Source organism: Pseudochaenichthys georgianus, chromosome 3, assembly GCF_902827115.2.
Source record: "Pseudochaenichthys georgianus chromosome 3, fPseGeo1.2, whole genome shotgun sequence".
NCBI lineage: Eukaryota > Metazoa > Chordata > Actinopteri > Perciformes > Channichthyidae > Pseudochaenichthys > Pseudochaenichthys georgianus.
Genome location: NC_047505.1, coordinates 34,500,419 through 34,521,786, shown reverse-complemented (window position 1 = coordinate 34,521,786; position 21,368 = coordinate 34,500,419). Strand labels below are relative to the sequence as shown.

General features: G+C 41.2%; 1 protein-coding gene across 1 annotated transcript; it reads right to left on the bottom strand.

The window, feature by feature from the left end:
• Positions 1-72: 72 nt before the first annotated feature.
• On the bottom strand, positions 73-21,056 carry ext2 (exostosin glycosyltransferase 2). The gene is made up of 15 exons (XM_034110763.2): positions 20,910-21,056; positions 16,827-17,162; positions 16,480-16,703; positions 16,092-16,181; positions 14,828-14,944; positions 14,373-14,568; positions 13,721-13,860; positions 13,539-13,632; positions 8,827-8,958; positions 5,423-5,612; positions 3,995-4,161; positions 3,286-3,429; positions 2,707-2,835; positions 1,991-2,073; positions 73-1,347 (listed from the first exon to the last, which is right to left on the bottom strand). Exons 2-15 carry the CDS (start codon positions 17,139-17,141, stop codon positions 1,209-1,211), a joined length of 2,160 nt encoding a protein of 719 aa, XP_033966654.1. The 5' UTR covers positions 17,142-17,162; positions 20,910-21,056; the 3' UTR covers positions 73-1,208.
• Positions 21,057-21,368: the final 312 nt, after the last annotated feature.

The following is a 21,368-nucleotide window of genomic DNA, read 5'->3' as shown; positions in this document are numbered from 1 at the left end:
ACGCACATGGAAGGAGTACGTTTGACTTCATTGTCTTCCCATAAATAGATGGAAAATGTTAAGCAAAACCGAGACGTAGTAGTGTAGTCTTTACTAATCATGTATTACAAAGTCATAGATTAACCATTTTGAACAATTTCACTGACCTTATGAAAATCATATTAATAAAAAAAGGCAAATAAAACAATCACAGGGCAACGTTTTCAAGGTTAAAGCCTAAATACTACTGCTGATGAAAAGGACACAAATATAAAAACACAGAATATAATGGAAAAATACAAACAAAGCATTGCCGGTAATACATTTTGAAAAGTGTGGATTTGGAAATGTTCAACTATTCACAATACACTACGTGTCTTCAAATGCAAACAATAAGTACTCCTATACTTATGCAGCGTTCATATGCATAACTCATGAAGCCCATAAAATTACTTAGTGGCTCCTTCAATTAGCACCACTGCGTTTTTGTATATATATATGTATATATAAATAAAACGAAAGGCTTGCACAGGCAATACAACAATACAATTCAAGATGTTCCAGTAGCTCTGCATCAGTGTTTTTAGATGAGCAGTTACTCACTCTAAATATTAGATTTATTGTACCAGCTTTGTCTATAGTTGTATACGGTGTGTTATTCAATTAACTGTTAAAGAAACCCTACATTGATATGTCGTTGAATCCTTTACTATATATCATGTTCATTTAAAATAGTTTCCTTTTAATACAGGACAGCTAAAAATAATAAGGTCCATGTTATCTTTTGAAAAGAAGAAGAAAATGTCCAAGTTGGAGCATCATTAATTATAACTATGATACAGCTCTGGTGCAAAATAAACATATATACACTGTACACTGATTCCAGAGCAGCTGGAGCCAAAAGTCCAAAACAGTAACAGGGAGGGGCCGAAAGCCTACAGTCGGACTGTCCATCAAACATCAGACTCAAGGTGACCCTCCATGTAACATTAGTCTATGCACTTGTATTACTAAATGTTTAAAAAATACTTTGAAACCAAATAAACAAATCATTGTCATCCACATCCCCGTATTACAGTGTCCTAACTTAATGTTCTGTTCAGTTCTGCCTTTAAAAATCTATTCAAAAATCAAAGTAAAAGCGTCTTTGACTGAGGGTGACATTTCGATCTGAATATTGATGTTGGATATACAAGTTGGTGACACATGTTGAAGTGTTGACGTGCCGGTCAGAGGCTGCCGATGTTGGGGAAGCTCTTGAGCTTCTCGGGGAAGTCGTCTTTGTAGAGGACCGGGTCCGCTCGGTGTTCCACCACCTTCAGAGGCATGGTGCCAAAGACTGATGCAAACTTGTTGATGCACTCAGATCTACGGACAGAAACATAACTCATTTACTTTAAAAGAAGGCAAAGATGTATTTAGTTAGTAGCTATGGATTAGTCAGGTTAGCAAATGATTAAAATGGATGGAGTTAAATCTGTCTTTCCTTTAATTTTAAGGTGCCCATCTTCCTCAAATACTTTTAATCTTTTTTATTTTATATATATATATATATTTGTTTAAATCTTGTCATTTATCTTAGGTGTTTATTTAAGCACAGCTCACAGAACTTGCCTATGTACAAAATGTGTTTGACTTCAAATAAATAATTGCATCTGTTTATTAATAATTGGAGAAAAGTTCAATAACGAAAACGTTTTGTCGTGTATTTCACCGTTCAATTCTGCGACTATTATTAATATCATTTTAAAGGAGCAGAAAAACATAATTCAGGTTGTTGTGTTTCCTGCTACAAAAATACATGGCAGTGTCACGGTTCTGTCACATGACCAAAATGCAAGTTAAAGAAAGATGCATAATACATTTTAATACGAATTAAATGTGATTTTAAATATTTAGAAAGAAACAATGAAACGCTCATGCACACATTGGACGGTTAAAACAAGATCAATAAACAAAGATTTTACCGAGCTTATTTAATCAACAATGACTTCCAAACAAAGTGCCATACCTCTCCACCATGTGCGTCTGATCCAGGGACAGTCCATCAATGGCAGTACACTCAGGGCACTTGAACTTCTTCCTGGGGGTCACCTAAACAGAAGCAGAACAAAGTCACATCAATAATTAACTTAACAAAAATGAGCAGCCCAGACACGTATTAACAAAGTCTGTAACATCCTTCAAGAACTGTTGTTAAGCACAACAACTGAACTCTCATCAGTGGAGTTAGAGAGAGATGTGATGTATGGCTTTCCTCTGTCTGACCTCCATCACATCTACACCCCGACACATGCCTGCACCAAACGCTCTGGACCTGTGAATGGATGTGTGTGCAGAAGAAAGCGAAAGACACCGAGACAGGCAGACAGAATGGGTTGGTAGGAGAGGCTGGGTGGAATCTGATGGAGATATGGTGGGAGGATGGAGCGTGGGTGCGGGCGAAGGAAAGTGAGCAGCTTGTGATTTGATGGCAGGGTGTGCGTGAGCCCCGGTGAGCTTAGAAAAACATACTCAGAGGGGGAGTGCCAGTGAGTGACACCCAGATAAGGGAGGTTAAGGCCGAGCTTTAGCTCGGGCCCCTGCACCTGGGCACAGTGAGTGTGATGGGGAGGGGGAGAGGCGGGGAAGTCAGAGGGTGAGAGCTGATCAAACCCAGAGATGCTGGTGCGCTCTGTCAGGCTTCAGCCCCCCTGAAAGCACCCGGGCCCAGACCCAGGAACATACCTTGATGGGGGCTTTGCCCGTGATGTTAGCCACCAGGAAGTTCATGGCAATATCCTCACAGTTCATGTGAGCGTCCACCCAGTTCTTGATGTCTCCCGGCATCTTGTATGTGTACAAATAGTTGAAATACTGGAATGGAAACAGATTCACTATTACTAGGTGTCATAAAGACATACAGCAGACTCATTATTTACAATAATGCAGACACTGTTTGACACGGTGACCCAAGAGTTTGTAGGAGGAACCCATGCACTAGAATCTGCTTTGAACTTAAGTGAGCATGTGAGCTTTAAAGTAGAAATGAGATAACCTTGCTCTACCTATGACATGCTGCTCTTCCATCATTGTAATCTTCTTTTCTAAAATCCTACACATACCCAAAACAGAAGTCCACAGGATATTCTCAAATCCTTTCAGTGAACTGAATTTACAATCCACACATAAAACTGAACATTTCCTTTTCAAAACGTGCTCCGTGTGCATCATTACTATTCTAAACGTCCATGAGAAGCTTCAAGGGAAATGTGTGTGTGAAGAGGCAGAGCTCAAGCAGCCAACACTTCTTCATGTCCAGGTCACCTTGTGGTAGAAGGCAGCTCCAGTTAGCACCATGGAGACCTCGTTGGTCCACTCCGACTCGTACTTCCACTTCCCCATTTCATGGTCCCATAGGTGCAGCCGGCCTGGGTAACCCACCAGCCTGTCTGGGAACTCCCTCCACACCTGGAGGTGGACAGGAAACAGATTGTCAAACACAACATGAATGAGTAAATTCTAAAGAGAGTTTAAGAAACAAAAATGCAGTTTAAAATGATCTCTGAAAACCTTTATCAGAACAAAAATAAATCCCATCTGGTGGTCGAATTAACACTTCCTTTTTGGATTGAAGTGGCTTTTTGATTGGCTGAACGTCTCAGGCTGCCAGTTGGATTATCTGGGCAGACAGACAGCTCCTCTATGCTGCCTGTAATTCTCTGTAATTATCCTTAAACTGAGCACAATTTTATTAAATGGCTTCTAAATGGATTCAGGTGAGTGTGCCGCACTAAGTGGGGCCCGGCAGGTATGTGGGCATGGAAAGCATCAGCACTCGACCTGTCATCATTCTTCACACATCAAACACATCCAGCAGGCAGTCCAATCCCAAACCATTGGAGAACCAGACTGTAATCTCCCTGAATGACTTTAAACTCTGGGCTCAGCTTTAAATGGTTCCTTGCAATATGTTTTGGAGAAAAGATGGGAAAGTGTGGTCAAGGTTTTTTAAAAAAGGGGTTATTTTTCTCACCTCATAGCCAAACTGCAGTTCATCAGATGTCAGCATGATGATGTCATCATCAATCGCCAGCACGGCTTCTGTCTCGATCTCGTCGTAGGGGAAGAAGCGATTACTCAGCTTGTTTTCTTCGGTTCGCACAACTTTGAGAGGAACGCCGATTTTGGGCCAAAGAGACTCTGCCGGGAGGAAAACAATACAATAAGAACAACGGTACTCACCGAGTAATATACAGATGGAGATAAGACAGAGAAAAACATAAAACACTTCAATCAATACATTCGTTAATACATGTCAAATCTATTTGTTTTTTAAAAATAATAGTTGCAACCATATATAGACTTATATTAAACATTTATATAAACAGTATATGACACTTAAATACATTTTAAAGGGCTGAACAACATTTTTAAAACATGGCTACTGTCAGTGTCTGGAGATGGGTGAGGAATTGTGATGTCATTAACCACTGACGGAGATATTTGAAATCCTGCCAGTGGAAAAAAGTGATCTGGGAATTTTACTTCACTCACTGACTCGTATCGCTACGCTAACCTCAAGCACGTGCAAATCCAACCACACTACAATTCTTCATGAGGCAGATTAAAAAAGGGGAGCGTTTCAAAGATCTTGGGCAGCGTCCATGGCACGGACTACGGCCCAGACGGATCACAGAGAATGTGTCCCCTCATTAATGGGCTAAGTGGGGCCTGGCAGACTATGAGAAGAGCTCCAGGTTCTCATAACCACGTCTGAGGTTTCCTGTCAGAAGCTATTGTCAGGAAAAGTGCTATGTTAAACACTCCGTTTATTCTTTCCCTCTGTCACCATTACGGTGATCCCTTCTTTAAATTGGAAAGAGACAGACCAAGTGAAGGATTTATAGGCTATTATCGGAATTTCAAAACTTCAGCCCTGTGAATTAATTTTAAACATACTCATAATGTCTTATAATGGTCTTCTCGCACTGAAAAGTTATAGTTATGAGCATTGGTACATGTTTATAGTCTGACCCATCAATGGCCCCTCGTTAATTCCATCGGGTCACAAAGCTCCAGCCAGGCGCCGCTGATGCCTCTAATGAAAAGGCAACTCACAGCCACCAGGGAGCACTTCAAAGTCACCTCATTACTTCATTACATTATCCAACTCCACAGCAGCAGATTTAATTCCTGGTCCAGAGCAGTCTGAGCTACGCAGTCAGTGAAGGAAAGCAGGATTAACTGTTTTATACTTAATAGCCTTATTAAAAAGGCAAATAATTACAGCGCAAGGTGCAATAAATAACAACTAATAAGAGCCTGCTATGAAACATCCATGATGGATTATACCTCAAGGTGAACAGTAATGAAAGACATAAATAAAAAGTGTATACACACTATACCTTTTGGAAAGCTTAATGAACTTTTGGGGTTTTTGATGAGCGTTGGTCGCACTCACCCTCAGGAGGACTCTTGTTCTGGTTATTCCACACAACCAGCAGTTTAGCCAAGCTGGGCACCTTGGAGATTTCTGTGATGACACGGAATAGACTCTCCACACGATCGTAGGTCAGCACCACCGCTGTGAAGCCAGGGGCCCTCGGGGGGATAAGTGGCAAGAACAGAGGGCTGTTCACGCTGGACCACTTCTACACAAGACAGGAAACACAGGAAAACACGCCGTTAGGGCCACAAACTTATTTTTTATTCAAATGTTGTTATTTCCATGAAGAGCTACTGGAGAGCGAGCCTCGTGTCTTGAGTGTGAACCCTATCTGTCCGTTTTCCATGATTTAATGCTCTATAATGGGATTTACTGGAAGGTGAGGTCACCTGCAGTCATTTCCAGGTTATGTTTTTTATTCTGGAGCCAGAGTCATCCAATAACGTCTCTTAGCACCTCACAGAGGCAGAGCCCGGGATGCCAAAGGGTTCAGTCACATTGCCAAGTAAACCAAACTGAAAAATAGCAGTACAGAGGTACAAGGAACACTGGGAAGGAGTTTGCAAACAACACAGGTTGGCTCCACTGCTGTGTCAACTGCTCTTGTGAGATATTATGACGAGTACAATTGCGTGGGATAGAGAGGAGGAAGGGGGGGAAATGAGAACAGCAAGAGGTGGCCGTCTATCACCAACGTGGAACTTGGCTTTTCTTTCATTGCTCCCCTTTTAAACAGCTTGTGACTCCAGCTCAGATCAAGTGACACTGTCAAATGAACGAAGCAACGGGAACATTTTGTGTTCTTAATACTTTAAACATTGCAGTAATTTGGATAACAGTCACACCAAATGAGGGACAACAAGTGTTTTGTGGGAAACCAATTACTTGTGTGAGTGGTATACAAAGGTTGTTTTTAAATATTTAAATAAAAAGACAATTTTTAGCACCATGGTTCACTCTTGATCAAATTCATCAAAGGCAAAGACAATGTTCCGCCCTGGTTACAGTGACACCCAGTCTGAAGAGGGCACATACAGTAGAGCTCATCTTCGACAGCACATCTGTGGGTTTCTTGAAGTACTTCTATAAAGTCTCTTCTGGGCCCAGGTGGCTCCTTCTGCAGCACCAACAAGAGTCTGTCAGCAGAAATACAGCCACTGCTATTACACAACATCAGTCACTCCTCCACCAATAATAAAAATCACTTTACTGGCAAGTGGAAACTTCCTTGTGGTCATTCTCACATTGTCAAACAAGCAGAGGGGGAAATAATTAAAGTAACACATCTAGGCAGCACAGAAGCATTTAAAAAGTATTAAAGAGGTTAGAGACCACTTAAGTCATTTGTCAAACTGGATAAATTAGATGAAAAGAAAGCCGCAGCTCCTTATGTCACCGACAGATCTCAAGGGGTGATGTGCTAAAAACCTTACATTTATATAAAAAAGAAAGAAGAATTGTATCTGGCTATTGTAAGTAACTACCCAATTGGTTCTTCATTAATCTAAGGGTTACATGGATTTAAAGTGAAAATGAAGAACAACCAATATTCAAATCATTTGTATGTTTTTCCTATCTGTTTATCTGTAGAAACATTCCCAATAAAACATATAGATATGTTGTTGTTAAATGATAAAACAAGTATTACTGATGTCTACAGATGCAGAGAAATGTAATCATTTAAATGTATGGCTGAAAGAAGCAATCAACAAAGATACAGTGTTAGTAATTAGTATTAAGACTTGTTCTAAATCCTTAGAGTTTAAAACAGCTGACTTTCAATTTAAAGGGTTATTTTAAGTACTTACAGTAGTGGGGGAACGAAGTATGACTTGTTACCCCTGGGGGATAATATGTCTAGTACATATTAGAGAACATGGTTAATCAGTATCAGAATCAGAGTGTAAACACCCTCAAAATAAAGATGGAAGTCAACACTTCATAGCCATTACTGAATTTCAAATCTAATATGAAGGAGAACAGAGTCAAAACAAAACTGTCCAAATATTTGCAGAATGTTGATCTTCAAACAAGACATTGATGGAATAAGACTTTTCATAGCCCAGTGCCAATAACCTTTTTTAAAGACTCTGAGATGCCTCAATTCTTGAGCAAGTATGCACACTACCTACAACTGCCAAACAAAAAGCAGCTTGTCCCTTATCCTGCACCCCCGCTCCCTCCAAAAGCACCAGCAATCCTGGGAAATGTGCTTTCAATTACCGGCCTAAAGACTACAGGAGGAGAGGCGGAAAAATGTCTGCCTGATTTATTTAGTGCTCTGTGGAAGTTCTTCTCACCATCCATTCACTGAATCCATCGAGAAAACACTTCATCTCCCATCTCAGGCAGGAACGGCTGAAGGTCTGTACCCTGACACAATTAACCTCCTCTGGGTCTGAACAAACCTCAAGACCTGAGTGATACTGATGGATTGGACTGGGGGTTGGACGCCCTGACAAAACATTTTAACATAAGTGGGCAATGTCAAGTGTAACTGCTACAAGCTACCTGCCCGGAGAGAAAACAGGCAGCCACGGTCAGCTCACGTAAGCCTTTGGCCTAAATGTCAGTGCAAAGAAAATAAATCACAAACATCGTAAACATCCATGGTATGTATGCTGCTTGTTTACCCCAACTTCTTTAACCTTAGCATCTTACTTCTTCTGGGATACTTGTAGAGACTTGACAGATGCAAAGACACTATTGTGCATCCACACGCATGTTCTCGTGCACACGCCTGCACCCCACAGGCGGAGGAGACTCTGGATTAGACCGGGCTGATTAACAACTCCTGAGAGATGCTCGCCCAGCCAAGCTGTCTGCAGCAAAAACTCCCACAACCACAGGGATGCTGAACACACACCATTCTTCACATCCAGCAGATTTTTTACAAACACATGAGTCAAACATGAAGGAACTTAGTTTTCACCACATCGGAGGCATCCTCCTAGCGCAGAACTGCTGACATAAACTGGCTGCCTCAGAGCGAGCTGGGTTTACACCAAAGTGTGACGCGCAGCATGTGTGGCGCTTCAGAAACACTGAAGGCACCGACTGTCACTCCGCTGCCTTCGATTTACAAGGCACAGGAGAGAGGGGAAGCGCATGTGGCACAGTGAGCGTCTGTATGGTCTCAGCGGCGTTGTGGAGGGGTTTCTTTCAAATGTGTGCAATAAAAAGACTTCTAGGAATACAGCTGAGCGGCGCAGCACAGCAGAGCAAACACACTGCATTGATTACTGAGCTGTATGCCTGAGGACAACAGACTTTAGGGTGTAGATATAGTTAAATATCACTCACTTCTAAAAGACAACTATGGAAAGGATAGGAGAGAAAAAAAAAAAAGACTTGTCTTGCTAGATGTCCTACAATTAGGAATTCTTGCAAAAAGCACAACATAAAGTTAAGTTACGAACCACCACAGGTGGATTGTTCCACTCCTCGTAGGTCCGGGCAGCATACGGGTAGATGCGGTCGTTGATAATCTGGAGCGTTGTCAGTCCGATCGACTTCATGGAGCTGAAGTAGGCCTGCCAGAACCAGTGTGCCTATGGGTACAAATAATATTTTGATTAAATATAATAATGAATCCTTCTTCTATTAAGAGACATTCACTGTAAAGATGTAGACAATGAAACATAGGATATTTCAATTGACCATAGAAAAAACATGCAATGAAATATGACTGCATACAGGTGTAAGAAAACCATCTTATAAAAACTACCTCACTCTTATGTGTAACATTATGATGCTGTTTGTTTCTTTTTTGTATGTTGTTTTATATTATTATTTTATTTGCTGCAGAACAGAATCGTGCTGTAAACCATTTTCAACTGAATTATTTCATTATTTATATTTTTCTGTACAATTCATAATATAATAAAAACCCAGTGCTTTTTCTAGATTAAGTCAATACTGTCAAAAGACATGTTCTACTAAAAACCTTAACTTGAATAAGATAGTATTTCATAAAACAGTGGGAATGTTGCTATTGCTTGAATAACTGTTTCTGTATTTGTATTCTCACTATGCTGTGGAGTATAGTCACTACATGACAGAAGATAGAACCAGTGTGAAGTCATAGCAGTCAAATCCAGATTTCTCCCCCTGGACGAGTCTTTAAAGAACATGTTGAAGCCTCTTGACCTTCACCAACTCTTCCTCTGAAGCTTTTTGACGGAGCCTGTTTTGCTTCAACAGATCTCTGATGTGAAAAGCAGACTTTAATGATAACTGAACTCTTAACCCATATCTTAATGTTATCACATTGGCTGCTGGAATACCAAACTCCAGCTGCTCTAATTCACCTCTCACTTCATATGTATGTTTTTTTCAGACTTTAAAGATGATAAAGAATACCTGTACATTAATTATGTTCTATGGACAGTTTGTTGGAGCTCTGGCTGTGTTTTATACCATCATATACTGACTTGATGAATCTCGAGAAGTACTACTGACCATGACATGCGTGGCTACTCTCCTGTAGACTCATATTCTAGTTAGAAACTTCAAGGGACAGTTCAGAGGCGAGAGAAGCCTATAAGAGTTAATGAAGCTTTAAACAGCAGCGTCTCCTGCCAGGAGGCACCGTGCTACACTGACCCGACTCCACCCCACTGGCTCCTCAATGACCCACAGATCTGGAGTAGAGGGTGTTCATATTTGAGTTGTTGTGTGTAAGCCACTGAGCTACACTTGTTTATCAACCAATTGTCATTTACCAACTTGTATTGTGGGCTAATGTGTTCCCCAGACGTAGCCCCCCGTGGCACGTGAACTTTTGACAATGGCCTAAATCATCCATGTATGAGTATAAGCACTGGAGTTGTATCATAACACAAAAACAGCCTTTATTTTTATAGAGGGGGTGAGGAGAATCAAAAAGGACTTTCTAATCTCAGGGGGGAATCCCAACGGCTCATAAATCAGCCGGTGATGAAAGTTTCCTTTCCGACCGGGGGGAGGCAGAAAGCAAACTGTGCAGGCCCAAGGGCCCATATCACCCCCCGCCCCCCTTCCAGTGACTGCAGGAATTTTTATGAGCATGGAAGAAGAGACAGCGTTGTCAAAGTAGAAAAATAAAATCCTTTACACCATCTTCTATTTGCTGCACCTAGTTTGTTCCTGACGGATAAAGATATGTAGCAGTAAATATAGCAAGCTCAGCAAAATGAATTTCAAAGATATGATGTATAATGCACACTGTAAATAAACCGCCAGCAAATAGTGAGAAATAATGCAAACAATCCCAAGAGAGTCATATTCCTCTGGAGGTCAGGGCAAAAAAAGTCTGACGTAGCGTTTTGTTAAGAGCAAATGATATTCTAATTTCCTTCTAGTTTACAGAGTTCCTTAGCAGCTCGTCTAAATTATTAAAAAAAGGTAAACCAGATGATAAAAAAGTTTATATTTCAGTAGCCTGCATCACTTTGTTAAATCTAGAGGAAGTTGTCAAGTGCCTGACAGATGATCCAACCTCTGGAGCAGAATTGGCAGCCGGTGTGGACACAACCAGGCGATCATTAGTGTTTTTTTGGCATAATCTAAAACAGCAGTGAAACAAAGTCTGCTTCAATCGAGTGCTGCTTACTGGGAATATTGTTTTTCTAAAGATTTATTAGCACTTTTAACTGCGATCAAAACATTTACACATACTTGCCCACACACTACTTGTTAATAATAACGAAACTGGTCTTCCAGGTGTAAATCAGTCCAAGTTGGAGGGACTCAATCTAACAGGACTTTGGGTCTAGACAACCACGACTGAAGACTACTGAAGCCCCATGGGTAGCCTCGATTAAAGCCAACCCCCCTGACAATAGTTCAGTGGTTCAATGTAACAGACTAAACAAACTCTGAAGTACTGTAATTGAGTATACTTTTGAGGTACCTGTACTCTAATTTATATTTCTACTCCAGTATATTTCAGGGGCAATTGCTGTACCTTTTACTTTTTATACATACTTTGTAGCTTTAGATTAAGATGTAGGTAAGATTCAACAGCAAAGACGAAAACATTAGTATGTATATTCTTTTTAAAGATAAGGTAACCTTTACCAGCTGCATAACTTACTGCTTAATTAAAAGATCAGAATACTTCTTCCACCACTGCACTTATTTATTTTACTTTAAACAGTTGGCAGTGCAGAAGAGAAGCATGTATACTGTACACTGATTATATTTTCAGAAGACAGTTCTGTACTTATAACTTCTGCATTTGTGAAGGTAAAGAAAGGGGATATGAATTTAGTGCGAGGCGTCAGTAGACAATCGAAGGACATCACATTTACATTTTGGATTAAGAAGTTTAAGGGGCTTTTATTACATTTGTACCGACCAAAAAGCCACTGTCTGACTTTTCAGTTACCTTTGAGATGAAAGATGTAGAAAGATGTAAAAAGAAGAAAAGCAGACACCACGTAAGGGACAGGGGGAAAGACCAACTTGACTTGTTCTATAAATCAGCTGCAGCCGGTGAAATGTTCAGCATGATGGAGGACTGGGAGTCTACTAAAAGGCTTGACCACGTCAAACACACCCAAAGAAAACCTGGTTCAAGCATAGGTAGGTTGAACTCCACCTTGAGCATTAACTCCCTCCTCCCGTCGTATACTGTATATTGTGATTTAATCAAAAAAGATTTACAAAGGACTGTGTATGTGCCTTATTTTATGGGTATGACCGCAACAAGCCTCAGAAGTACACAAATGTGGGCATCGCAGTCTAACTTGAGCTCTCGTAACACCTCACAGCTATTTGGTATTGGAGTGAGGTTTTGGGCTTTGTTGAGTAAGTTAGAGCAAAGAAAGCCTGGCTCTGTCAAACTTGCTAAGTGTATCCCCCTGTAAGAAGACATGACCTTAAGTGAACAATTGCACTTTCGGTTGAGGTGAGTATGCATTGTGTATTCCTATTTTTATATTTGTAAGCACAAAAGTCCGACCACATGGGAACAAATAGACGGACAGAGGGTGAAAGAAAAGGCTGCTGAGCCCTCTGCTGGCAGCACTAATGAAATACATCAGCTCCAACACATTTGAAGATAATTAAAAAGCTGAACCTTTTGGAATTTCTCTTTAGGGATATTAGCACGCATAAAATATTTAGTTTTCGTCAAAGAATAGCATTTCAATTATCCAGTCTTTAATAGCAGGGAAGATGGAGTTTTCAGAGGTAAGAGTACAACAGACCCTGATGGTCCCTTAAAACACGATATACTGTTTATATACAGTGCCCGTTAAGATGGACTGTACTAATGTGCCAAATCCATGTAGATTTCCTTTCAGTATTACATTCCGTTCCTGCCGTGGGCTTTGGGATTATTAAGGATGAGATTAAATTAAATAGATGGTAATAAATTAGAAAGCGGCAACCACAATTTTTACCACAGCTTTTTTCTATAAAACACTGTTTCGAGAGAAAATGTTTTGCACCACTATGTCAAGAGAATCTGTAACTTTTGTTGATATTTTGTAAAATTATACAAAGAAAATGTATAAATTGAGAATCAACCTGCAACAGAGGAGTACTGTGACCAATGGATAACCATTTTAGATCAATGCTACCAAGTGAACTGTGAGCTATACACAGCAGAACACCCCCCAGCAGACATCAAGTCATGTTTTTGAGTCTGTCCGCTGTAATCTAACCCCCAATCCCGTCTATGAGCCCTTCAGTCTGTTTGGCCAGTATAATTAGTAAATGGACTAGAGTTGATACAAGGGAATGAGGAGCAGCTGAACTGCTGCACTTCTCTCAAAGCTGCTTTCACTTTTGTTTATTGTGGCTCAATGTAGATATCAAAAAGAAAAAGAGAGTGAGCCGTCATCTATTCATTTCACTCGAGCTAATATCAACACATGTTAGACTTCTGAAAGCTTTCTAAAGTCTAGACTGAGCAAAAGAGGAAATTCTAACTTAGAAAAGGTAAGAGTGGTATCCAAACTTCTGTCTTTCACTCTTTCACATTAAGTTTGTTTCGACTTCCCACACATGACATGCTAGAGCTTTAACTCTCCTGATAGCACCTCTGACTTCCACGTCAATCTGAGTTTTCAAACTAAATATAAGCCACTTTAAATCATCTTAGCTGAGAAATGGTTTCTTTTGAGTGCGTTATGAATGTTACCTGTCTTTGCATCTCTTCCACTTGTCTGTGAGGAATGCTCTTTAAGATGGTGTACATCTCTGATAGCTTCTCCTCTGGAATAACCACAGACGCCCTGAGGATAGACAGAATAATTAGATGGAAAATGGCAGACGGTAAAACCATTTACTTGTTTTTCAACTGTTACATCAACTTATGCTGACCTTTTCCAGTCAAGAACTTCAGAGAATGGCAGAATGTAGGAGTCAGCGAGAATGACAGGAACACAGCCAGCCTGCAACACATCACTGAGGGCAGCCTGACCCAAACGGGCCCCCCGCAAAACCACACAGAATGAGGACTCCTGTAGAGACACATTGGGAACTGTTAATGGGACACGTTGAATTGCACACAAAGGACAAAACCAAATCAAACTGAACAATTTCACCTCTAGATCATTCTTCTCAATTCAAACAACATTTAGGAACTTTAACTGCATTTTGAACACAGTTACCTTGTTCCAGTTTTAGTTCCTAGAGGTTAACTCCCAAAAAGTTCCTGTTACCAAGGGAAGTGTGTATTTAAGGTTACATGAATTAACAGGCTCCAGGAACTGCTGCACTTATTGTTGCCGAGTGGTAAAACACAAGCTGCTCAAACATCTATTCAACATCCATTGAGCCTTTCACTATCACTTGGTGGTGGTGGTATTAATATTAGTTATTGGGATGGGTATTTCTTGTAAAGAAATGTTCAAAAAAATCATGCCGCCAACTCCGCTTGTATTGTGCTTTGGGAAAGTATTGCATTTAACAAAGGTGGTCTTTAAAACTACATCTTCAATATAAAAATTGTATTCAATGCTGTGCCCCCTACCTGAAGGATCTGTGGGTAGTCGTACACCTGCCCCTTGTAGCATCGTTTTCGTGCAGAGGCGGCCCCCTGGGAGAGGTTGCTACACTTGTCTAGGAGGAGCAGCGCTTCTCCATTTTCTTCCTTCAAGCGCTCTAGTTCAGCGCGGTACTCTCGGTGGATGGCGGTTTGAGGGGAGAGAATAAAGTAGCGCCGTGGCCTGGGAGAATGGAGACAGGAGATATAAAGAGGCAAATGGTTATAATACTCTATACCGTTGACTATATATTGCTTCTCAATCAAGCCTAGACTAATGAGTGTTGCTAAACCACAATTACTTGAATATACTCAGAAGACATCATTATTCCCTTGGAGCACTTTCCGTATAGAAGATGTTGAAGGAGAATGTATTTGAGGTGACAGTAATCTGGTCATGATGTGCTACTCAAACAAGACAATGAGAGGTAATGTCTGCTCACCCTGGCTGTCTCTCAGGCAGCTCAACATCTGCGGAGAGGGGGCTGTAAACGGGGATGCTGACATCATAACCTTGTCTGTAGGTCCATGTAGAGAAGCCTCCTCCAGCCAGCAGCGCTCTGAAACAAAAGAATGCTTCAACACTCATGTTTCAACAGGTACAGTTACCAACTCTAAAACACAAACTCCTTCATTTGCTTCCTTTTAGAACTGTTGCTATCACCAATGCAGATATAAGATATAAAGTGATGTCAAACAAGGCTCTGTGACCTGGTTAATAGATCCCATGTAGTCCATTAGGTGATGAAAAGTATTTTGGAGTCTGTTCTTTTCTCATGCAAGGTGAATATAAAGTGGAAACACACCGGCAGTCACACACACCTGGTTCTAATGAGGCACCATGCCAAATGGACTCCAGTTGGAAAGCCCAGGAAATTCCTTACAGCTGCAAGGTAGTGTTCATTGTCTCAAGGCTGCATGTTCATAAACCCATCCTCAACCATCACTCTGGACTGTCTATTGGACATCTTGAGAAACAAATGCTCTTCGCTGGTAAATACAACCAGATTTTAAACGTCTCCTCAAGGCCTCTTATATATATCCTATCTCCAACTTGCTTGTATCATCTCCTTCTTCTTTATGAAATCATCATTCAGTGTGATTGACTGCTGTTTCAATAGTAAATGCTACCTTTAATAATAATCCATTTTAGAAGAAACATTGATTTAATTCAACAGAATATACACAAACAAGATATTATTTATCTACAAATATTTATCTTTTTTTTTTTTTTATTATTTACAAGTGGTACGTTTCTGATCTTAAAAGCATGAATCTTGAAAACATTCTATCCTCCTCCTTGGTGTTGTAAAAACAATGCATTATATTTGAATGTTAAGCTTTTTTCATGTCTGAATTGACTGATGGTATATCAGCTGATGACACTTGTTTAGCTACAATGAATGCACCAAGCCTATCCTTTGATGGAAGAGTATTGTTTTCTACATATTTTCATTAATTTCACTTAATATCATAATGAAGATATTATTTAGTATTAATCTCAATCTTTATTTATTGATTTATATAGCACATTTAAAACAACCTTCAGTTGACCAAAGTGCTGTACAGGGAATAACTACAATATTAAATAACACAATGGGAGTACAATAATAAAACAATAATTAAAAACATGATAAAAAGCACAATAACTAGAAACATATATATAAAAAAATTAAGATTGTGTCTCAGATGTATAGTAGTGGGTACCTGTCTCTGGGCACATCCAAGGCAGTATTGTAGTCTGGAGGGCCCCCGGGTAACATGTTGAAAAGTAGGTGATTCATCCCTTTGTCCCATCTACAAAAATACACAAGATTAGTGTTGGATTGATACATTAATTAACATCATATTTGATTTTTAAAAAGGTTTTGCATTGGCAGTGGTTTCAGATAATCAAAGTTTTAAACAGTTATATAATTGTGACATTTTTAAATTGTAAGAGATGTATTGAAGTATGTTCTGGGGAAGAACTTTTAAATGTTTGCAAGAAAACAAAAAAGTTGATAAATATAATTCCGCTTTTGTGACATTTCAGCTTTAAAACCCATGACAAGAACACAGATATAGGACGATGAAGTTCTTTTCAAACATTTACCTGGGTAGCATTGCCAGAGCCTGGGCAGTCTCTCTTATACGCAGAGAGTTCTGGTTCAGCACATCAACAGATGGGATGAAAAGACAAGCCCTGGTGACGTCGTCAGTGTAAAAGTCACTGTCTGAGATGGCACTGAGCAGGTCATTGTACTCTCGAGACAATCCATTGCTGCTGATGGGAACCCCCAATTCATCTACAAACTTCTGCAGAGGGTAGATGTACACCTACAAAAGCAGCCATTTAAACAATGAGTTATAATCTTAACACGGAGCAATGCAAAATATTGAAACGATACACCAATTTTGTCTGAGCTCAGTGATTTAAGGGTTGTTTTGAGAGTCAATTACCTTGATTCTGTTTTTAGGATTGTAGCCACATCTGTACACATCAAAACAGGTGTGCATGCGACAGCTGAGGTCCCCCCTCTCAGGAATGGGATTGGAGACAGGCAGGCGGACCAGAGGAGCGTCGTGGACACTGCGTTTATCCATGGTCCAGTCAGTTGCTGACTCAATGGAGTGGGGCCAGAACTGAAACATCCCGGTGGCAATGAGTCCGAGCAGCACCACAGAGAAGAGGGTGATGTAGTATATGCGGTGCTTGGTTTTCATCCGTGGGATGAGAGCAGGGCCCCGCGAGGTGTATTTCCCAGAGGCATACATGGCTGAACCTCCAACCAGCCACTGTTAAGACAAGAAATGGTAAATGACAGCTTCCGTAGATCAGAGATGGAGTACTCGAGTCCTGGACTCGGACTCGAGTCGGACTTGAGTGCCGATTTTCGGGACTCGTGACTCGACTCGGACTCGCGCACTGATTGACGCGACTCGGACTTGGACTCGTGAATTCTCGCACAGGATGACTTGGACTCGGACTCGTGAATTCCCCCCCCACGATGACTCGGACTCGACCATTGACGCTCCGACTTGGACTCGAGCACATTTTCTCTGGAGTCTGATGTCCTCTATCCTGTATGGCGAGTTCACGTACTGGGCCCCGCTATTCCAGTCTGGAGATGTCTACAGACACACCCCGCATCGTGCTGTATGCTTTCACACTTTCTGCTTCCACATTGCAAAAGAGCAAAATGCTCGTTATGTGGAAACAATATAGAAGAGAAGGCTCCGTAACACATTACTCTAAGGGTCGAGTTCAGACATATCGGCTGTCTTGAACACTATCATCAGAGTAACGTGATCTAATCAATAAATAAAGATTCAACATAACACGAAAGCACATGGCTACTTAACATGCAGAATGAGGTCATTTTGCATGCTAAGTAGCCATGTGCTTTCTGGGGATAAATCTTTATGGTAAACTGATTTAACCCGTAAAAGTTCCTTCAAAATAAGAGTCCCGATCTTATTACTATCAAAATAAAAGTGCAAAACGAAAACTTTACCATAGAAAAATATTGGCATACAAATATAATCACTTCTCTAAAAGGTAACTCATTTTAAATATAGTTTATTTATATATAATAATAATATTAACATTAGAAATAAGCTTTATATTTGTATAGCACCTATTACAAGAATTGTAGCCAAAGTCGCTTCACAGCAGTTCAATAGACAGGATAACAGCAATGTAGAGGAGCAGCTACATTTCAAAACATATATCCACGAAGATTAATACATGAAGACTTGTGACTCGGACTTGACTTGGACTCTTCTTAAGTGACTCGGAATTGGACTCGGACTCGAACACAGGTAATGATGACTCGGACTCGACTTGGACACTCCTTGGGTGACTCGGACTTGGACTCGGACTCGACTACGACTCTCCCTTGGTGACTCGGACTTGGACTCGGACTCGAAGAGTGGTGACTCGAGTGTGACTTGGACTCGTGAATTGGTGACTTGACTACAACACTGCCGTATATACACAATGAAGAACAATCTACCCTGGTACAAAAAAAAAAAAAGGTTCAACAATCGAACTCAAGAGAAAGACAAACGGACGTTGTCCAAGTATTATTTAATAACACAGCATAGTTCAGGCAGACCTCTTTCATAATTTGGGGGGCGGCCTTTTATTACATTCATATTTTATTACTGTGTCCTGGACCCCCTTCCGTCAGCTCTTGTAAAATCGTACATCTGTTCCATGAGCCCCATGATCACTAAGATTGTAAACCTCTCACTCCAGGCTGGCCATGTCCCCTCTGCCCTAAAAACCGCTGTCATCAAACCTCATCTCAAAAAATCCTCCCTTGACCCGGGAGTGCTAGCTAACTACAGACCCATTTCCAACCTTCCTTTTCTATCAAAAGTGCTGGAAAAACTAGTTGCTGCTCAGCTCCAAGACCACCTAAACTCCAACAACTTATTTGAGAAGTTCCAGTCTGGTTTCCGCTCAGGCCACAGCACAGAAACTGCCCTGGTCAGGGTCACCAACGACCTGCTGATGACGGCTGATGCTGGCTCTCCCTATCTCCTCATCCTCCTCGTTCTCACTGCAGCTTTCGACACCGTCGATCACGGCATCCTCCTCCATCGTCTGCACTCCACCATCGGACTCTCTGACTCTCCCCTTGACTGGTTCAGATCTTACCTCACCGGGAGAACAGAGTACGTCTCCTTGGGCGAGGCAGAGTCGGGTACCCACAACATCACCTGTGGTGTCCCTCAAGGATCAGTTCTCGGCCCCACCCTCTTCACACTCTACATGCTCCCCCTTGGCTCTATCATCAGCCAACATGGAGTATCATTCCATTGCTACGCTGATGACACCCAACTGTACCTCAGGATCAACCCTACCTCCTCTGCAGCCCTGCCTTCACCCACACTCACTGCCTGCCTGGAGGAGATACAGGCGTGGATGAAGCAAAACTTCCTGAAACTCAACAGCTCCAAGACCGAAGCCATTATAGTTGGCACCCCACACCAGGTTCGGTCATCCACCATCACCACCTTCTCCGGCCAGGACATTACCCTCTCCTCAATAGTCACCAACCTGGGTGTGAAAATGGACGCCCATCTGACCTTTGAGGCCCACATTAAACAGCTGTGCAAGAACTCCTTTTACCACCTCAGGAACATCGCCAAACTCCGCCCCACACTCACTCTGTCTGATGCCGAAAAGCTGGTCCATGCCTTTGTCTCCTCCAGGCTGGACTACTGCAATGCACTCCTCATCGGGATAACAAAAGCATCCAGAAGCTCCAATACATTCAGAACAGCGCTGCTAGGATCCTGATGAGGGTGCGCAAATATGATCACATCACCCCCATCCTTAAAGCACTACACTGGCTACCCGTGGAACTGAGGATCGAATTCAAGGTCTCCGTCCTCACCCACCAGTGTGTCCATGGAACTGCCCCTCCCTACCTCAAGGAACTCCTCACCCCCCATACCTCCTTGCGGACCACCCGTTCCAGCAACTCCAATTTCCTCAAACCCCCCAGGACTAAGCTCCGTACTATGGGAGACCGGGCCTTCTGCTCGGCTGCTCCCAGCCTGTGGAATGCTCTCCCCGACCAAATGAGAGCACCACAGACCGTGGAGGCTTTTAAAAAAGGCCTCAAAACCCATCTCTTCAAAAGAGCCTTTGCCTAGACATTTGTATCACCCTTTTATTTATTTTTTTTTTTTTTTATTGCTTTTTTTATTAATTCTACCGTGTTGTGTAATGTTTATTTATACTGTTCATGCTCACTACTTGTAGCGCTTCGGGATTTGCATTCAAATATGAAGTGCTTTATAAATGGAACTCATTATTATTATTGGGAGGAGATTGGCTAAAAACTAAGGAACGTTTTTGGAATACAAGTTGAATACTCCTTTTCACATTGGCAGAAATCCCGGACAACGTCATGACCCAGGATGCATGTCTAATAGAGAAGGATGCGTGCAATAAACCCATCCCTCGGAAGTGGCTGCAGGCAAACCGGCCTTCAAAAGGATGAATGGATCGCAATTGTTAATGAGATACACCCTTCCGGAAAAAATACTTTTACTTAAGTTTAAGATGTGATCAATAATGCACAGGAAAAATAGACTACATACTTTAACCTAAACCAAATGACTGGTAAAAACTTGCTTAAAAGAATGCAGTGCATATTTAACCCGTTATTAATCACGTGAATCAGATGTTTATATGATACTAATTTCAATGACTTTGCTGTCAACGACAAGACTAGTGAATCATAGCGTATATGTGTAAAATATAGGCAACCGCGGATGACATCAAGCCAAAAATATTAACCATAACGCCGAGGAAACATACAAATTGTTCAGTTAGCATATGGTATATGTTTAAGGAACAGCAATGTTTGAATAACTGGAAAGCTTACACGGCTAACGTATGTTAGCAGCAAGCTAAGATAAACCAGCTGTATAAATATTTGGCCAAATTGTCTCACTAACGTCAGCTGACATGATTCAACGTTAATAAAACGATCCGAAAAGAGTACAGTATGTTCCACTTACCGAAAACTGTAACAGAACGGGGTGTGCCAGGTTGGTTCTTAATTCATGGCAACGATTATAAAACAGGCTACACTAGTAAATACTGTTGGTGCTAACCTACCATAGAGCTAACGCTAGAGTAAATTGCTCAACGGTTTCCGGAAATCTGTCTTCTTCGCTGATATGTATGTTAGTGACTCAGGAGGTAGACACTCTGCTTCCCTCTGGTGGGGGTAGTGGTACAATCATTTACCCATGCACAATGATCAGCTGCTTTAAAATTAAACATGTTTTACATGTTTAATCCCCCTCTACCATACAACAATACAGTTAAAATACCCAGGTACATTCAAAAATAATTACTCTACAACAAGTCTAAGGTGTGTCATTAGTGATATCAAACAGAAACCTCCAACCCACTGTCCCCAGTTCCACTGCACACTCATAATACACTGCACCTACACTCAGGCTTAGATATAG

Coding starts and splice junctions, on each gene's coding strand:
- ext2 (XM_034110763.2), bottom strand. CDS start 17,141: ATGTATGCCTCTGGGAAATACACCTCGCGGGGCCCTGCTCTCATCCCA. Junction 5,613..8,826: donor GGAACAATCCACCTGTGGTG/GTTCGTAACTTA, acceptor TGTCTTGTGTAG/AAGTGGTCCAGCGTGAACAG. Junction 1,348..1,990: donor CAGACGCACATGGTGGAGAG/GTATGGCACTTT, acceptor TTCTGTCCGTAG/ATCTGAGTGCATCAACAAGT.